General features: G+C 34.4%; 1 protein-coding gene across 1 annotated transcript; it reads left to right on the top strand.

The window, feature by feature from the left end:
* Nucleotides 1–202: 202 nt before the first annotated feature.
* On the top strand, nucleotides 203–11,011 carry LOC145813170 (uncharacterized). The gene is made up of 4 exons (XM_082908441.1): nucleotides 203–437; nucleotides 594–709; nucleotides 10,743–10,803; nucleotides 10,980–11,011. Exons 1-4 carry the CDS (start codon nucleotides 203–205, stop codon nucleotides 11,009–11,011), a joined length of 444 nt encoding a protein of 147 aa, XP_082764567.1.
* The last annotated feature ends 6,481 nt before the right edge of the window (nucleotides 11,012–17,492 follow it).

The raw sequence follows: 17,492 nt of genomic DNA, 5'->3' as shown, positions 1-17,492 counted from the left end.
AATCCACAACAATTGCATGAACATCCGGCCATCAAAACTCTACAACCTGACTTCGTCTTGGCCTTTCTCAGTTTGGGGCATAGATATTATCGGGGCAGTCACACTGAAAAGTTCAAATGAGCATCAGTTCATCTTGGTTGCCATTGACTATTTTACCAAGTGGGTTGAAGCACAGTTGTATTCAGTGTTGAAAGCATCACACATGGCCAAATTTATCAGGAATAACATTATCTGCAGATACGGGGTGCCAAACGAATTAATTTCAGACAATGGCTCACATTTCAAAGGAGAAGTGGTAGTTATACTCGAGAAGTATAACGTGGCTTTTCACAAGTCATCAACTTACAAGCCACAATCCAATGGAGCCGTTGAAGCTGCAAATAAGAATATCATGACCATTCTGTGTAAGATGGTAGAAACTTATAGAGATTGGCCAGGTAAGTTACCTTTTGCACTTCGGGGACACAGGATATTAATTCGAACGTCTACAGGGGCAACCCTTTACTCTTTGGTATATGGAATGGAGGCTGTTTTGCCAATTGAGTTGGAAGTGCCTTTATTAAGGATTATGGCTGAATGTCAAATAACATAAGCTGATTGGCAACAAAACCGATTAGAGGAACTGATGCTATTTGATGAGAAAAGATTGAAGGTGTTATACCACATTCAGGGGTATCAAAGTAGGATTGCCAGAGCATTCAACAAAAAGGTTAGATCCAGGAATTTGATGGAAGGGGATTTAGTGTTGAAAGACAATCGAGCTCCTAGTCACGACCCTAGGGGCAAGTTTAGACCCAATTGGACGGGTCCTTACATCGTTAAATCAATCTGGTCAGGAGTAGCAGTCATTCTCATGGATTTGGATGGTTTGAAGCAATATTTTGAAACCCGGACCGGTGAGCGAACCGGAAAAGTGACCGGGTGGACGGGTCACTGGTTCAACTGCCGGGTCAAACCAGTCGAACCGTGATGTCATAATTACGTTATAAATATATTAAATATATATATATTAAAATATAAATGAAAAAATAAAATAAAAAATTTAAATTCAAATAGGATTTTAAAATATCACTCAAATCTCAAGAGTTGTGTAATTTGCCCTTTTATATTTGTATAATACTATTACTACATAGTACATACTTCTAGATGATGATGAAAAGGTTCGAGACCGAAATACTGGTCCTTTGATTGCCAAACATTATAAAAGTCAAAAGCTAAATTGACCATATGCATGCACCTAAAGTCCTTGTCTCTGCTTGAATCAAAAAAGAAGACTTAAATCAAAAAAAAAAAAAAGTCCTTGTCTCTGCACTCTCTCTCTCTCTCTCTCTCTAGCTACTACGGTGAAGGTAGAGGAAGAGAAATTAGGTCCTATGGAATGGATAGAGGGTTATGCAAAGATAGAGGAAGAGAAAGGTGAAGTGAATAGAAGAAAGGATTACACACAAGATGGGATTGTGGATCTCAAGGATAGACCAGTCCTCAGATCAAAAACTGCGAAGATGGATTGCCTATTCCTTCATTGTTGGTAAAATACCCCTATCTATGCACACCACTTGCCACCCCACCCTTTGTATTCACCTCACCGCCAGATTTGTTTCCTTCGTAACTTCCGTTCACCACCAGAATTCTACGAAGAGAAAGTGAGATTTCAGGCCAACAAACCCACCCAGTTCCTCATTAACCCGTCCGGGTCACCGGGTTTGCCAGTTGAACCGGTGGGCCATCCGGTTCTCTCATTTAAGAGCAGTTTTGAGCCTCCTCCGGGTTTACAGGGTTGGTCGGACAGGAACTAGGCCCGGTTCCCGGTTCCCGGTTCGACCGGCCGATCTGATCTGGGTTTGAAAACCTTGGTTTGGAGTTCTCACAACCAATCAATATGGACAAGCTGAATAAGTACTACCCTTGAGAGGCTCGCTAGGCTGAAAACCCGAAAGGGTGACCCAGGTAAAAGTTAGAGTAAAATAGAAAATAATAATTAAAAAAAAATGAAATGAAAAAAATAAAAAGCTCGCAAGGTTGAAAACCCGAAACGGCGGCTTTGGAAAAAGTTAGAGCACAAAAGGGGAGTGTCAATACCCGAGTGAATCTTAACCGGAACTACGTATGGCTTGATTCCTATCTTTGGGATACATAGGTAGCTTCATCTTAAAGTCCGGCCTTAATCATTTTTCAACTCACTCATTTCGTCCATGTTTGATTGGTGTATCTTTATTCGATTCGACTATCCATATTTGATTGGCTCGTCCCCATTTGATTCATTTGTCCTATTTCTCCTTCATGACGAGTTCAGTCGCAAGACAAATTCAGTTGTACATCTCAAGGGTTGGTTTCATGTTGATCAAGTAGTGGTCATTTGCGAAAATAGATTTCGAGGACTTTTAATGAAGTTGACTGATTTTCTCAAAAATTATTCCATTTTTCCAAAACTCAAACCATTCTTTGGACCAAAAAGGGAAAATTTTCAGTGCTCATAATTTGGCTCATATGATTTCAAGATAGAAAATGGAACAAGTGTTCTAATTTACCTCTCATGTTGATCAAAATCGCTTTAGCAGAAAGGAAAAACAAAAAGGGCAAAAGTGATGAACTAGGGGCACAGTTGAGTCAGGTTTTTCGTCTTTTACCCATACTATCGAGTTCTTGTCACCTTAATCAAGCAATCATCGGAAAATGCACAGTAGTTGTCGTTGGCGATGCTTTTTTGTTGGGCAGTCTACTGGTGTTGTTCTATTTTGCATTCATTTTGCTCCGACAAGCGCAAAATGGTATGTTTTGAGATGGTTTTTGCTTCATTTTCATTTCATTAAATTATGTTATGTGTTTTGGTTAGTGATAGACTCAATATTCAGTTCAGAATTCACTAAAATGCAGTCATTTTCAAGTTCAAAATTCAAAACAAGATGATTTTTATGTTCAATGTTGTGCTATTCATGTCATTCAGATTGCAAAACAAACTCGTTTTATTAAATGCTAGGGATTAACCCTGATCAAAGTTGTACAAAAAGAAGTTGAAGTTATAGGTGCCCACTCCAAACAAACAAAAAAAAAACAAACAAACAAGCAAACAAACAAACAAACAAATAAACAAAAAAAATAAATTAAAAAGAGAGAGAGGGAGAGAGAAAAGCATTTTCTCATTTTTCCAGCAGCAGCCCGGCAGCGAAGATTACAATTGACTTCATTTGCACATAGCTTCGTTGCCTGACTTTACTATCAGCTGCCTCGCTTCATCTTTACTCCTTCGAAACTCTTGAAGACTCTGCCTCGGCCTTGGCAGAACTTCCAAAGGAGATTACTCCTCGTCGGCTATCAAATTGGTTGTGCAAAGAAACTCCGAATCAAGCCACAAAGGTGGCCTATTATTTCTGCTCTTTGTTCTGCTTTTTTAGTGCACTAATTTCTACTCTAGCTTCTTTGTACATACGTTGGAGGAGGGAGAGTTGTGCATTTAATTGATATACCTCACACATCCTGTTCTGTAGTCGACGAGACAAGTTGGAGACCGTAGTGACGGTCTCCACACATGACCTCAGCGTATATGAGTTAGCTTCGATGTCAGACTGTGCCACCATTATTTGCTCAACTGACATGCCTGGAAAGCTGAAAACAGGAGAAGGAGGAGGAGCCCGTAGTTGAGGCTCAGAGGAGTCGGAATCGGTCTTCTCTATCGTGGACTCGTTCAGGTTTGGAAAAAGAGTGAGAGAACCATGTAAAGAGGCCATGGCAGAGGAGAATAATGCAAAAGAAAGAGGTTGCAGAGTGGTGGCAGAGAAAGTTTGTAGGCTTTTGCTCTGCCCCTCTCTCACAGGCCTTAACTTAAGACGAGAGAAGAAGAAAAAAAAGAAGAAGACAAGGAGGAGAAACATTGGGATAAGGCGTTGAAGAATTGGGGCAGCCTGTCTGTCAGGCGTTGCGATTATTGAAATCATGTGCTAGACACAACGCTTGAAGAAGATGAAGGAAGAGAGAGTGAGACAAAAACAAGGGAGGCAGGAAAGATATAGATATGTATATGTACTGTGTCTGTATGCATATGTCTTGTATATATATTTTGTCAAAAGAATTGGTTTGGCTAAGCGGTTAGGGATTGGTCGAATGAGCCCGAGGTTAGGGGTTCGAACCCTCGTAGCAGTAGAGTCGGATTTTTGTTTTATTTTTCTGTGGTGACGTTAGCTAACGCAACGCTAACGTCATAATATGGAATATCCTCGATAGTAACGAAATATTCCTTGAATGTGTATATTGTGTGTCTTCGTATATGTATATAATTTGCATGTGTATGCAAGTATATGTATTTGTATTATGCATATGTTATGTATACATATATGTTATTTGGTATTGATACCAAAAAAAAAAAAAATCATTCTACTGTACCTTCTTCCACTCATGTGAGATGTGTTTGGACTTTGAATTTACCTTTTCTCTTTCCGTATGAAACATGTTAGGATTAGATGTGTTTCCGGTTAAAACCTTCCCTCTCTCCGTATGAGATGCGGTTAGGTACGCCTGTTGATTACACCACCTTTGCTCCTTTCACGTGAAACGTGTTAGAATTAGATGTGTTTTCGGCTAAAACCATTCCTCTCTCCGTATGAAATACGATTAGGTACGCTTGTTGGTTACACCACCTTTGTCCATTTCAAGTGAAACGTGTTAGGATTTGATGTTTACCAGGTTAAAACCTCCCCCTCTCTGTATGAGATATAGTTAGGTACGTTTGTTAGTTATACCACATTTTCTCCTCTTGCGTGAGACGCGTTTAGATTTGTTCACTATTTCTCCTCTCGCATGAGATGTGTTTGGATCCGTTCACTATTTCTTCTCTTGCGTGAGACACGTTTGGATTTGTTCACTAATTCTCCTCTCGCGTGAGATGCGTTTGGATTTGTTCACCATCTTTCCTCCTTTCACGTGAGACGCGCTAGGTTGTTGATTTACTCGGTTAAAAACATCAGGTGCACTTGATGTTTACACCATCCTTCCTCCTTTCGCATGAGACGCATTAGGTTGTTGTTTTACTTAGTTAAAAACATCAGGTGTGCCTGGTATTCACACCATCATTCCTCCTTTTGCATGAGACACATTAGGTTGTTCTCGGTTAAAAACATCAGGTGCGCCTAATGTTCACACCATCTTTCCTCTTTTCGCGTAAGACGCGTTAGGTTGTTGATTTACTTGGTTAAAAATATCAGGTGTGCCTGGTGTTCACACCATCTTCCCTCCTTTCGTGTGAGATGCGTTAGGTTGTTGATTTACTCGATTAAAAACATCAAGTGCGCCTAGTGTTCACACCATCTTTCCTCCTCTCGCATGAGACATGTTTGTATTTCAAGTTCATCATTTGTGTTGTGGCATATTTGTATGTGATGCACCCCTTCTTTCATTTGTGCAGTATGCATATTTGTATACGATGCACCCCCCTCTTTCATTTGTGCGATATGCACATTTGTATGCGATGCACCCCTTTCTTTCATTTGTGCAGTATGCACATTTGTATGTGATGCATCCTCTTGTATTTCATATCATTTGCATGAGGCTTGCCTCACTATACATTACATCTTGCATTGTACACATCATGAGTTTCCTAAATAAAAGAAGAAACAGAAAAAATCGACTTTCACTTGCATTAGCATATCATTTGCATAGTTACATGTTGAATCACTTGGCTACAATCTATTCACATCACCTTTTGACATAATTTATGCTGGCTCCCACTTTTTGGGTTGTAAAAACCACTCGTTTGTGCTAGCTCTTTCTCGGGTTGGCAGTCCAAACCATTATTGGTTAATACCTCCATTTTCTTGGGTTGTTGGTTAAGACTATCCCTTGGCTAATACCTTCCTCATTTTGGAACCATTCATCGGTTACATTTCGTTCTCTTACATGGATGTATTCGGGTTGTATCCCTTGTTATGCTTCATATTACCTGTTGTATTGCATTAGTCATGCACTTTTTTTCAAAAAAGACAAAAAAAAAAAAAAAGAATTCAATTTTCAATTGCATATCATGTGCATTCTGCCCCTGAACTACGCTGGTTTGATTCCTTGTAAAGGGATACGTAGGCAACCTTCGGGTTCAACCAATTGCATCTGCATCTTGTTTGTTTGCCCAAGTCTTACAGCCTTGTCAAAAGGGTCATCTTCCGGTTTTGACATTTTACTTACGTTAAGAAATGACTTTGAGCTCTGTCGAAGAGGGGCAACTGTAGACACCCCATTTTGACCAACCCTAAGACTTGGGCGCTTTCTTTTGATTACCCAATGATGAAAACAAGAATATGTTATCTCACAAAATTCTCAGTAAGAAAGATGGAATTTGATCTTTAATCCCAACCTACATATGTTTTAAACAAATTATTTTAGACCATATATTTTATTAGTTTATTAATATTGTACATAAGTTGGTATAAATTATACATTTTAAATAGTTTATAATAAAATAAGTTAAAGTTGGTGTCACTAAACATATATATATATGTATATATATAATATTGTATATATAGTTACTTTCGGTGGTGCATTTGCCCCCACTATGCACTCTCATTATATATATTATATTATATTATGATATTATAAAAAAACAATCCACTCCACCGTTTCATATTTGTTTGTTTCCTATGATTGGTTTCTATAAAAGGAGAGAGGGGAGGAAGGAGAATGGAGATGAGAGAATTGAGGAAAGGATCAGACAGAGGAAATTGAGAGGAAAAAAAAGATCAGAAAGAAAAAAAAATAGTTTTTTTTTTTTTTTTTTTAAGAGAGGGAGATATTTTATTTTTCAAAACAAAACCTTTCTTTCCAATACATCTAAACCAACCATTACAGTTGAAATTTTGAATTTTGAATTTTGAATTGAGAACACATTCCATAACCTTGAGGGTGATCAGAAGAAAGTTTGTAAATCAGGAAATTCATCATTTCCTTGAAAGGTGAATTTTCACAAACTTTCATTTAATTTAAGAATGTGATATAATTTGTTTAAATACATCATTTACTGCTTTTCATAACTTTTTTTTATTATTTATTTATCACTTTAATGGGAAGGCTGCACTACCTACATATCTATTGTAAATTACTTTTTATATAATTGTTTTACCATTAATGGGAAGGCTGCACCACTCACATATCTGTTGTAATTTATTATTTTTTTATATAACTATTTTATTACTTTAACGGGAATGTTACGCCACCCACATATCTACTGTAATTTACCGTTGTATATAAACTGTTGTAATTGATATAAAATGTTATAATTTACTACTTATATAAATTGTTGTCATTTTACCGTTTTAAATGGTCGGTTGAACCACCTAATTTGGTAAAGATGTGACCCCACTGGATGAATAGTGATCGACGATGAATAGTAACCTCCGGTGGTGAATAGTAACTTCCGGAGGTGAATAGTAACCCCGACGATGAATAGTACCTGTGGCGATGAATAGTAACCGTAGGCGAAAAATGTCCAATAAGATGAATAATGACCAAAGAGGGTGAATAGTAACTGCCAGGGTGAATAGTACTTTCGACAATGAATAGTGCCCCCGGGATGAATAGTGCTCCCGCAAAATAAGTTTTCCCAGACAAAATAGAGCAGTTTTCCTGCTTTACGGAACAATTTCCGATGGTTTTCAAGGCATATGAAGCTTTTTCTTTATTTTATTTTTATTTTGAGAGTTTGTGAGGATTTTTATATTTTGCTGTAATATTTGTTTTCTTCCTCCTTCTTTATTTGGATATGTAATAATTCAAGTGTTGTAATAATTCCCCATCCCTACTTCTTTCTATCTCATTCTTTTACTCGCTTTCCTTATTTGTACATAAACATCATATCTATTTTTCATCATATTTATGCTTTACATCCATGTTTCATGCATCTTGATTCGGCTAAGTCTACATTTGTGGATTTAATTAATTCCTATATAATTATGTGTGCTACCTCATGTTCTTGAGATGATTCACATGTCAATATCTTAAAAGTCGAATCTTTAGTTGCATCTCATGAGTGAATTACATTAGGATTTTGTATATAAGATAATGCATGATTTACTAACTTTGTTTTGTAGCTCGTTCGTAGGACGTTAGCTATGTAAGTTTTTATGCTTTATCATCCAACTTGTGTGTTCTTTTTTCTTATTATGTTTAAACATCCTACCATATGGCTACTTGCTTACTTGATATAACTGTATGAACACTAATAGATGGAGGTCGTGCCGCTTAATTTGGAATAATGTTGATTTTTTATATTTGTAAACTCAATTTATTTGGGTTGTACATCTTCAAAACTCTTTCAAAATACATGAAATCAAATCGTTCCAAACTGAATGACACAGTCTATACTTGTATGTTTCACATAGTAATTTTAGGAATTATTAAATAATCGAAATATGAACATATAAAGTAAATAAAATTCATATCATGGTTTAGTAAAGGCCGATCTTTTGATCGGATGAGTGGGGGTGCTCAATTAATGACCTTCTCCTCTCATACCTAAGGTTTCGAACCGAGACAATTTTTGGTTATGACGAACAGTGGCCTTGGCATGAGTCATGGGTTTTCTAATTTCGCAAAAATATTAGATAGCGACTCTGAGATCTAATGACGCAGTCCATTTCTGGCAAAAGGTTTTGCAATAAAATGGATTTTCTAAAAGTTGCCAAATCTAAACTCTCATCTATGTTTCACATTGTACTAGTGAGACTTGATCAAAGAGATCTCGAGAGTCCAAACTATTTAACGCGCGCGGGTACCTCCCGGACATGTTACATACCCCTCACATTGGGTGATAGATATCCAACAAATAGATCAAGATAAGTGATATGGAGATCTTAGATAGAGAGATCAAATGAGAAAAATTCGAGTTTAGAGAGATTATGTGACATCCCAAATATTCAATTAATTTAACACCACGTTAATATTAAATTGTGGAAGCATGTGATTTAAAGAGTTAGATGGTATTAAAGTTTAGAGTATAAAAACAAATATATATATATATATATATATATATATATATAATAGTATATTTTTCTAATTAATTATTCACATTATCTTAAGTTTAATAATCTATATATTTTTATACTAAAAAAAAATTATTTCAAAAAATAATTTTAACTTTATATTATTTGTTCAATATTATTTTCTGAGTATTATGGTATTTTTATTATATTTTTCTCTATATTTTTCCTGAAAAAAATACACCGAAACATAACATTTTCTGTACGACCATGATGCGTGCCCCCCAAGCTGTCTTGCCGTCCACGCCTTCTTCATTAAATATATATAGATGTGTTAATCAGTTTGAGCCTCATCATTTTTTCCAAACACTCTAACTCTCTCTCTCTTTCTCTCTCTCTCTCTCTCTCTCTAATGTTTTGTTTTGTATATAAAACTCTGAGTTTAGTTTGAAGTACTTAGTGGGTCGCAGTGAACGAAAGGTAAAAAGTTAGAATTAACATTAAGGTGAGTTATATTATATCTTGAGTTACCATAATAAATTTTACGTATGTTTAGAGTTATCATAATTTATTTTACGCAATTTGTGATTTATAAATTATATTAATATTTCAATTACATTGATTATTTTCTGAACCCTATTTGCTTAAATTGAAACTCAAGGATATGTTTGTGTAAATTTTAAAAATTATTTGACAATGATTTTGTAAACAATTATTTTCTATAATTATCACCACGGGAGTCACGTATCTTGGTGGACTTAAATAAACCATTGACCTTGGTTTGGCCACTTTGTAGTCCTCTGTTTGTCATGGATCCATTGACCTCTGTTCTGATTGTCACTCTGGTGACCTCTATTTTGTACTGTGGTTATGATTATTTGCTTACATGATTTCTGTATTATGCTTCTGTTATTTAAAATTAATTATGTATTTCAGTTACCAAACTAATCTCTATTTTTAGCCAAACAATTATCCATGGTAATTTCTGTACCCTCATACTCATTGTATAATATTTCTCACTCTGCCATGTGCTTATAACTGTTAACCCTTTCAGGTGATGAGATTTAGCGGGATTGAGATTGGGAATGAATCATAGTGTTTTTTTTATTACGATCTATAATTCTGATCAGACTATTGTAATAAAATAAAGCCCAGATGATTATTTTCCTTTTAATAAACTTTTGTTACCCATTTGTTTTATTTTAATTTATTCACTTGCGCTATTACTACAGAAATCTTAGAATTATTTTATTTTTTGTCTTATTGCGACGCCAAACCTTTAGATACCGAGTTTAGGTCATGACAGATTACGTGACAAAAATCCATTAAATTGTGAGGATTTGCTATTGCGTGTTAAGTGTGAGAGAAGCAACCTTAAGGAGACAAAAATCCGCTTGTATGAATCATCATAACTTGATTCCAAATTTCTGATAGTGGTATAAGAGCATTAAGGAGATTTTTTTTTTTCTCCAACACAAAAGGCATTTCAAATGTATCATGATTAAGCTCTTTAATATAATCTTCAAATGCTTAAGTAAGCTATCAAACCTAAATTTTAAATATCATTAAATAGAACTGCATAGGGGTTAATTTGATAAAAGATTATTGGGTAAATTAGGCTTGCAATTACTTGTATCAATTTTGTGTAGTTTTGAGAGGCAAAACATTTAGTTCACATTTGTGTCCCATTGAAAATTATTTTTGTATGGATCATTTTGTTAAATTTTGTAACAAAGATTATCAATTGAACTAAATTAGTACAATATTTTGTTAAATTTTGGTTGACAGGCACTAGCCATGGTAGAACATGACAACGATGGGGAGGCGATGGTAGCATTGGTTTGCACAGGTGATTTACAATGTCCGAGACATCGAGTAGGAAGTCGAATACTTGTGTTTTATCAAGTTGCAAAAGAAAATTGGTACAAGATGAAAGAGCTCAATTTGAGCAATTTGAAGATTATTTGATACGAGAAGTACATCTCTTGGAGATTCTTCAAATCTTTTATCCTACAAATTTTGCAGATTCTCTTACCTCTGCTAACTCTTCTGTTTAGACGCCTTAGCTTTGATATTTTTTTTCCCTCTGCTCCTTGTACACTGGAACAAACTTCGCTGGAGCTGACTGACGGCTCTCTTACCAAAGTCCTATTTGCCACGTCAAAAAACGATCTACACATATTTGAGTGAACTGCCCATAATTCTCGGGATACTCTTCTAAGGAGTACAACATTGTTTACCAATACAATCAATAAAAAAGAAAGACAGAAAATGAGGGACAAAACAATGTACCAGAAAACAATATCACCACAATAGCTATCCCACTGCAAAAGCATATTCCTCTCTACCATCAAATGTTTTCTAGTACCAAATAAATAGCAAAAGTGGCCCATGTGTAAGAACGAAGATTCCCCACCTTTACTTTATGTCAATCATTCTGAAAATATCTCTACTTTACAACCATGCAAACCACAAGAAATGTGACACGTGCATCGCACTATCCGGCAAAAGAATCAAAAGTACTCACACCACTCACGCCTGGGCCCGGGTGTGACTTCCTTTTAACCCCATCCATACACGTGTCCACGAGTACAACAATGGATGGCCCAGATCAGCGGGAGGGGGCGCTGGTAATATTAATACAGCGCCCCCCTAGTCACACCTAGGACTGCAAATGAACAGAGCCGTTCATGAACAGGCTCGAGCTCGGCTCGGTAAGAGCTCGTTCGAACTCGGTTCGTTAAATTTTTTCTGCGTTCGAGCTCGAGTTCGAGTTCGTTAAATTTTTAATAAACAAGCCCAAACATTCTAAAGCTCGGCTCGTAAGCTCGGCTCGTTAGCTGACTCGTTTAATATTTATTATTTATATATTAAATAATATAAAAATATGTATAAAAAATAAGAGAAATATGCTATTTATATATTTAAAAAATATAAATGTAAATAATAGTTAACTATAGATAGTACATTTACATAATAGTGATAGTAGATATTATTATTTTAATAAAATATGGACTTTTTTTTAGTATGTTTATATATCTTGTATATATAATTGTATAATCAAAGTTTTAATTGTTACTTTAGTCTCACATGCAGGTATGAATTTATAGTTTTTTTGGCTCGTTAAGGCTCGTGAACAGGCTCAAGCTCGAGTCGAGCCTAAGCCAACTCGACTCGAGCTCGATTCGTTAATTTTTTATTCAGCTTGAACTCGTTAAAATCTTAATAAACAAACCCAAACATACCAAAGTTCGGCTCGGCTCGGCTCGGCTCGTTTGCAGCCCTATCACACCACTCACACTATTCACACCAAATTATCAACTGGGAAGAACCGGTCCACAACTTCTATTCCGTGACGAACGTATTCTTCGTCCTTGCCATCAACGAGCTTGAATCTCATTTTCTTTAGCATCCGAAACCGGTCGGACTGGTCAAAATCAACAATTCAGGTCTCATGATTACCCTCACCAACTCTAATAAATATCTTGTCAGGTGTGAGGATGAAATCTGACGGACTATTATCACTTATGACGAAAAACAATACGTGGTGGACCACAACTTCGTCTTTAGCATCATGTTCTAATTGAACATTCCCATTTAATTTTATATCCTTAACCACGATCTTGTCTGATTGACGATCACATTTCTTATTACGCAACTCAATACCATACAGCAATCTCGCTACACCTTTATTATCAAATTTAACGTCTCTTAATTTTTCATCGTACAATTGTAACTTTCTTACCACCAAAGCATTGGGAGATTTTCTTTCGTTAGTGAACCAAATCATGGTAAGACGAAATTTGATTATTTATTTGGTTTTTTTAGGTTCCAGTGCTGTAAGTGTTAGAAGAAATCAAGGACCCAAAGCTTGGCACATTAATTGGCCATTCTATGCAACAATTACAAGGACAAATTATCAATTTGATGATTCATTTTTCTTATATTTTCTTTGCTTAACTATAATTTCTTGTTCCCCATTTGTTATTATTTTGTTTAGGAGTGCATCAACTGTTGCCTTACTATGAAATGTAATTCTCACCTGATTTTTAATATTGGTAGATTAAAATATTATGTTCACTATCTTTTCTTTTTCTTTATATATATATATATATATATATATATATATATATATATATATCTTTTCAACTATTTAGTTTTAATTCTATTTTTATCAAATATATTATTATTATTAATAGTATTTACATTAAGTTATAAAACTGTGTTTTACATTAAGATATTAAATATTTTTTTAGGACATTAAAATCTTATGTAAATTAAAAGCCAAACTTGCTACTTCATTGGAGCATGTAAGCAATTTTTTGGGGAAAATTTTCAGTACGATGGTAAAATCATGTATTCCACTTATCAATAAGCAAAGAAGGCTTGGATCAAGTAATGCATAAGGAGATTTTTACAATATTCGTTGATGAATTGCCGATTCGATGAATTCTAAAGGATTAGCCCAATCGCTTTCAAAGTTTGGTGTTGTTAAAGATGTTTTCATTCTGTTCAAAAAAGAAATGTTACTTGACCAAGATTTGGGTTTGTTAAATTTGCTTCTTCAGTAGGAGCAATAATGGTTATCCAAAAAGTAAATGAGTTATGGTGTAATAATAAGAGCAACTCCAATGAATATGTTAAACCTATTGGTAATGTTAGTATCAGTTGACATGTGGCAGACAACTAACTTGGGTGCAATTTTTTACCAAGGATTTTTTAGAGTATTTTTTTTTTAAAATTTCTTAAAGTGATGTATTATATGATTGAAATTTAATGTTGAAAAATTAATGTGACTTGTCATTAAATCTCAACACACAATACACCGTTCTAAAAAAATTTTAAAAAACAAAAACTTTAAAGAATCCTTACTCGCAATTTTTTGTCTCCAATGGAGACATTAGTTTAGCCATCAACACTAATGTTTGTTAGGACAAAAGCCAATTGTGGAGAGCGGAAATGCTAGAGACCCCCAGTATTTTGGCACCCCCAGTGCCATATGGGGGCTGCCAATGGCCAAAAACAAAAAAAAAAAAAAAAAAAAAAAAACAATTTTTTCAACCAATCATAAAGGACCCAGCACCCCACTAGGGTCCCAAGCTTTATTCTTGTGCGGAGCAAGGTAACAAAGTGGAGAGAGAAAGAGGGAGGAGAGAGATAGATAGGAAGGAAGAGAGAGAGAGAGAATGACTTGGCGTAGGAGTTCCCTGCCTCCTGACAGAGATGTCCCATCAACATTAATGAAAAAAAAAAGAAAAAAAGAAAAACAGAAAGAGAAAGAGAGTTTCAAATTGTGTTTTTGGAATTTCTTTTTATTTTGTCAACACATAACATACATCTTAACTATACACACACTCCCTCTTTAAACTAATAAATACTTAACACACAAAAAAATAGATCTCATTTTTAATAACTTTTTGTCATATAACACGCTTTAATACTTTTTTAACTCCATCATTAAAGATGCTCTCAGATTTAGGTCTCGTTTGGAGAGTGGTTATTTTAGTTAAAAAGTCAAAAAGTCAACTAAAATTAGTCACATCACCTTTCTATTTTTTTATACATTTTTTTATAAAAAATTAAAAAATTACTAAAATAACCTATTTCCAAACGAGACCTTACTCCTTGCATTAGCTCGCTCCGCTCAGCAAAGGGGCTTAGGTTTGAGGATTGGAAAGTTAGTGAATTCCCTGAATACCCTACCTTGTAGTATGGCCCTAATTCAGCACAGGATATACCGATGGATCAAAGGGCTACCCTAAAAAAAGCATGGAAAATCAGAAAATTATATTTTAAGGTTTCGAGAAGCGAAGAAAAACCTTAACCTACATTCTGACAATTATTAATTTAAGACTCAATTTAGGAAATTCACTATTTTTGGGTCAATCCCAGACCTTTAAATCCATATTCTTCTTATTTACACTCGACAAATCCCTAAGTTTTTTTATTCAGGGGTCACAGTTAAGCTCCTCTTAAAGTGAAGACTTTTCCTTCTTGCTTTTCGAGCCGCTCTTTAGCTTGAGTGATAACATTCCAGTATTCGGGCCATATGTCACGCTCCGAGCTCTATGACAACGTCGTACATTTATTTAAGTGAGTATGTAAGGTTAAGAGTCCAATCACATAATTCACAATGTAAAATATTTAAATTAAATTTTTAATTATCATAATGGTAAAATTCATAAAAATAAATAATTCTTATCATATGAAATTGTCCACCAAGTCCACTAATATAATCCACTAACAAAATAATAATCCAAGTACTTAAATCATAATTCTACTCTTGGCACTCACCCGAGTAAAAACTCCGCACAGCTCTACTCCTCAGAATCTGAAATAAATAAATAAAATAAGGGTAAGCTAGACAGCCAAATAAATAACCAACTATCACTGCTAGCTGGATCAAGTATATATATATATATAAAAAAAAAAAAAGAAGTCGATAACCAATAAATATAATTTTTGCTACAATTCAATAAATGAACAATTATTTATAAGATGGTTTCGTAGCAAAAAATCAATAATGTACAATACATTTTAATTGAAAAGCCAACAAGATAATTCAAAGTAAATTCATCGTTCAAATCGATGGTTCAATATTCAGATGGTTAAATGATTTGATTCACAAAACCAAAGTCTCGGTGACTACGGTCACTTAGCCTGTGACAAGGCCCAGAACCACACATAGGCTGGTGGTAAAACCCCAAAAGAAACTAGTTTCTGTGCCAATAAATAACCTCCATTGGCTAGAGTCTAAATCATAGTCAGACTAAAGTGATGTTCAAAATTCAAACAATACGCAAATTTTAAATAAAATATTCGATATTTTCAGAATAAACGTTTAGTACAATTTTCAGAATAGTTCCACAAAATATTCAAATAAATTTTCATAATAATATTCGATATTGTTTTATATTTGACCCATATTTTATTTTAAGAGAACATGAATTTTATAAATAAATATTTATAATTTTTAACGATTCAGTAAGAATAAAAATGAACCAACAGTGATAGAGGGTTGCTTACCTCAAATAACTAAAATAATATTTCTCAAGCTAATCTTAAATTACCAAGATCCACCTCAATCTCACAAACCTTGAAATAGCCCTAATTTTGCCACCATGGAGAAACCCAGAAAACCAAGAATTCAGTGAAAGGAAGATTACGCTGAAAAGGGTCTGATTTTAAAGCCTTCAATTATCGAGAATTCAAATCAATCGAACCAATGATGAAGAAGCAGAGAAAAAGGAAGGGAATAGGGTTTGTGTTTTTTTTTTTTTTTTTTTTTTGGTAAATTACACAAATGGTCCTTATAGTTTGGGATTCGTGTTACTTTGGTCATTGACTTTTCAATTGTGACACATTTAACCCTGAATTTTGAATCTTGTTTCAAATAAAGACAATTGAAGGTACCATTGTTTAATTTCAAGGGCAAAATCGTCAATTTAATAAAATATAAACTAATTTGAAAAAAATAAATGTCAAAAAAATATTTTTAATTTTTTAAAAATTATTTTTATCCACAAATGATAAAATTATGTACAATTGATAAAAATTAATAAAAATTACATGATTAGTTTTTTAAAATTAATTTTACATGGTCATCATCCAAACACATAATAAAAATTAATTTGGTAACAAAAAAATAAATGTCTAAAAGATTTATTAATTTTACATAATTTTATTTTTAGTGGGTAGAAATAATTTTTAAAAATTCAAAAATATTTGTTTGACATTTATTTTTGTCAAATTAATTTATATTTTATCAAATTGACGATTTTACCCTTAAAAAATCTAATGATATCTTCAATTGTCCTTATTTGGAACAAGATTCAAAATTCATGGTCAAATGTGTCACAATTGAAAAGTCAGGGATCAAAGTGACACGAACCCCAAACTATAAGGACTATTAGTGTAATTTATCCTCTTTTTTTTTTTAAACTTTTCCAAACCCTTGTTACCTTCCCCTTTAACTTTTCTTTCCTTTTTTTTTTTCTTTTGTTTTTCTTCTTTTACATAAAGGTTATTAACCTAATTTCTTAAAATTACTAAATTACGCATACAAATTAATTTAACTACTACATTATCCAAAAATAATTCTACATGTAACTTGGGTTTTACACCATATATTTTTGCCGATTCCTCAAGTTCGTTTGTGAGGAGCCATTTTCAATATCGACCGAGAGAGTACGGGCCCTTACCCTTAATTAGTTTAGACGTGGCTCGAATGCCTTTATGCTATAGGCTGTTTTAAGCTTGCTTCATTGACAAAAAACAAACTCTTTTTCCATAACAACAATTGTGACTATAAAGGGCGGGGCAGTAAGCTCTCTAGCAAGAACATGGGGGCTGCTCTCCTTTGTTAACACCTTGCTTGTGTAGTTGACAAAGTCAACCGAGCCTAACCAAAGCCTCACAACAACATTCAAAGGTTGCCTTTGTCAACGCTACTAAGGTCTTGTTCTGCATGGCAAGCAAAGTATAAGATAGAGAAGAGGATTGCCTAGATAGATGTTCTCTATCTCTATAGGTATGTTA

This window comes from Camellia sinensis, chromosome 15, assembly GCF_055761805.1.
Source record: "Camellia sinensis isolate YWXY chromosome 15, ASM5576180v1, whole genome shotgun sequence".
In the NCBI taxonomy this organism is placed as follows: domain Eukaryota; kingdom Viridiplantae; phylum Streptophyta; class Magnoliopsida; order Ericales; family Theaceae; genus Camellia; species Camellia sinensis.
The sequence above is the reverse complement of the archived record's forward strand: the minus strand, read 5'-3'. Positions and strand labels throughout refer to the sequence as shown.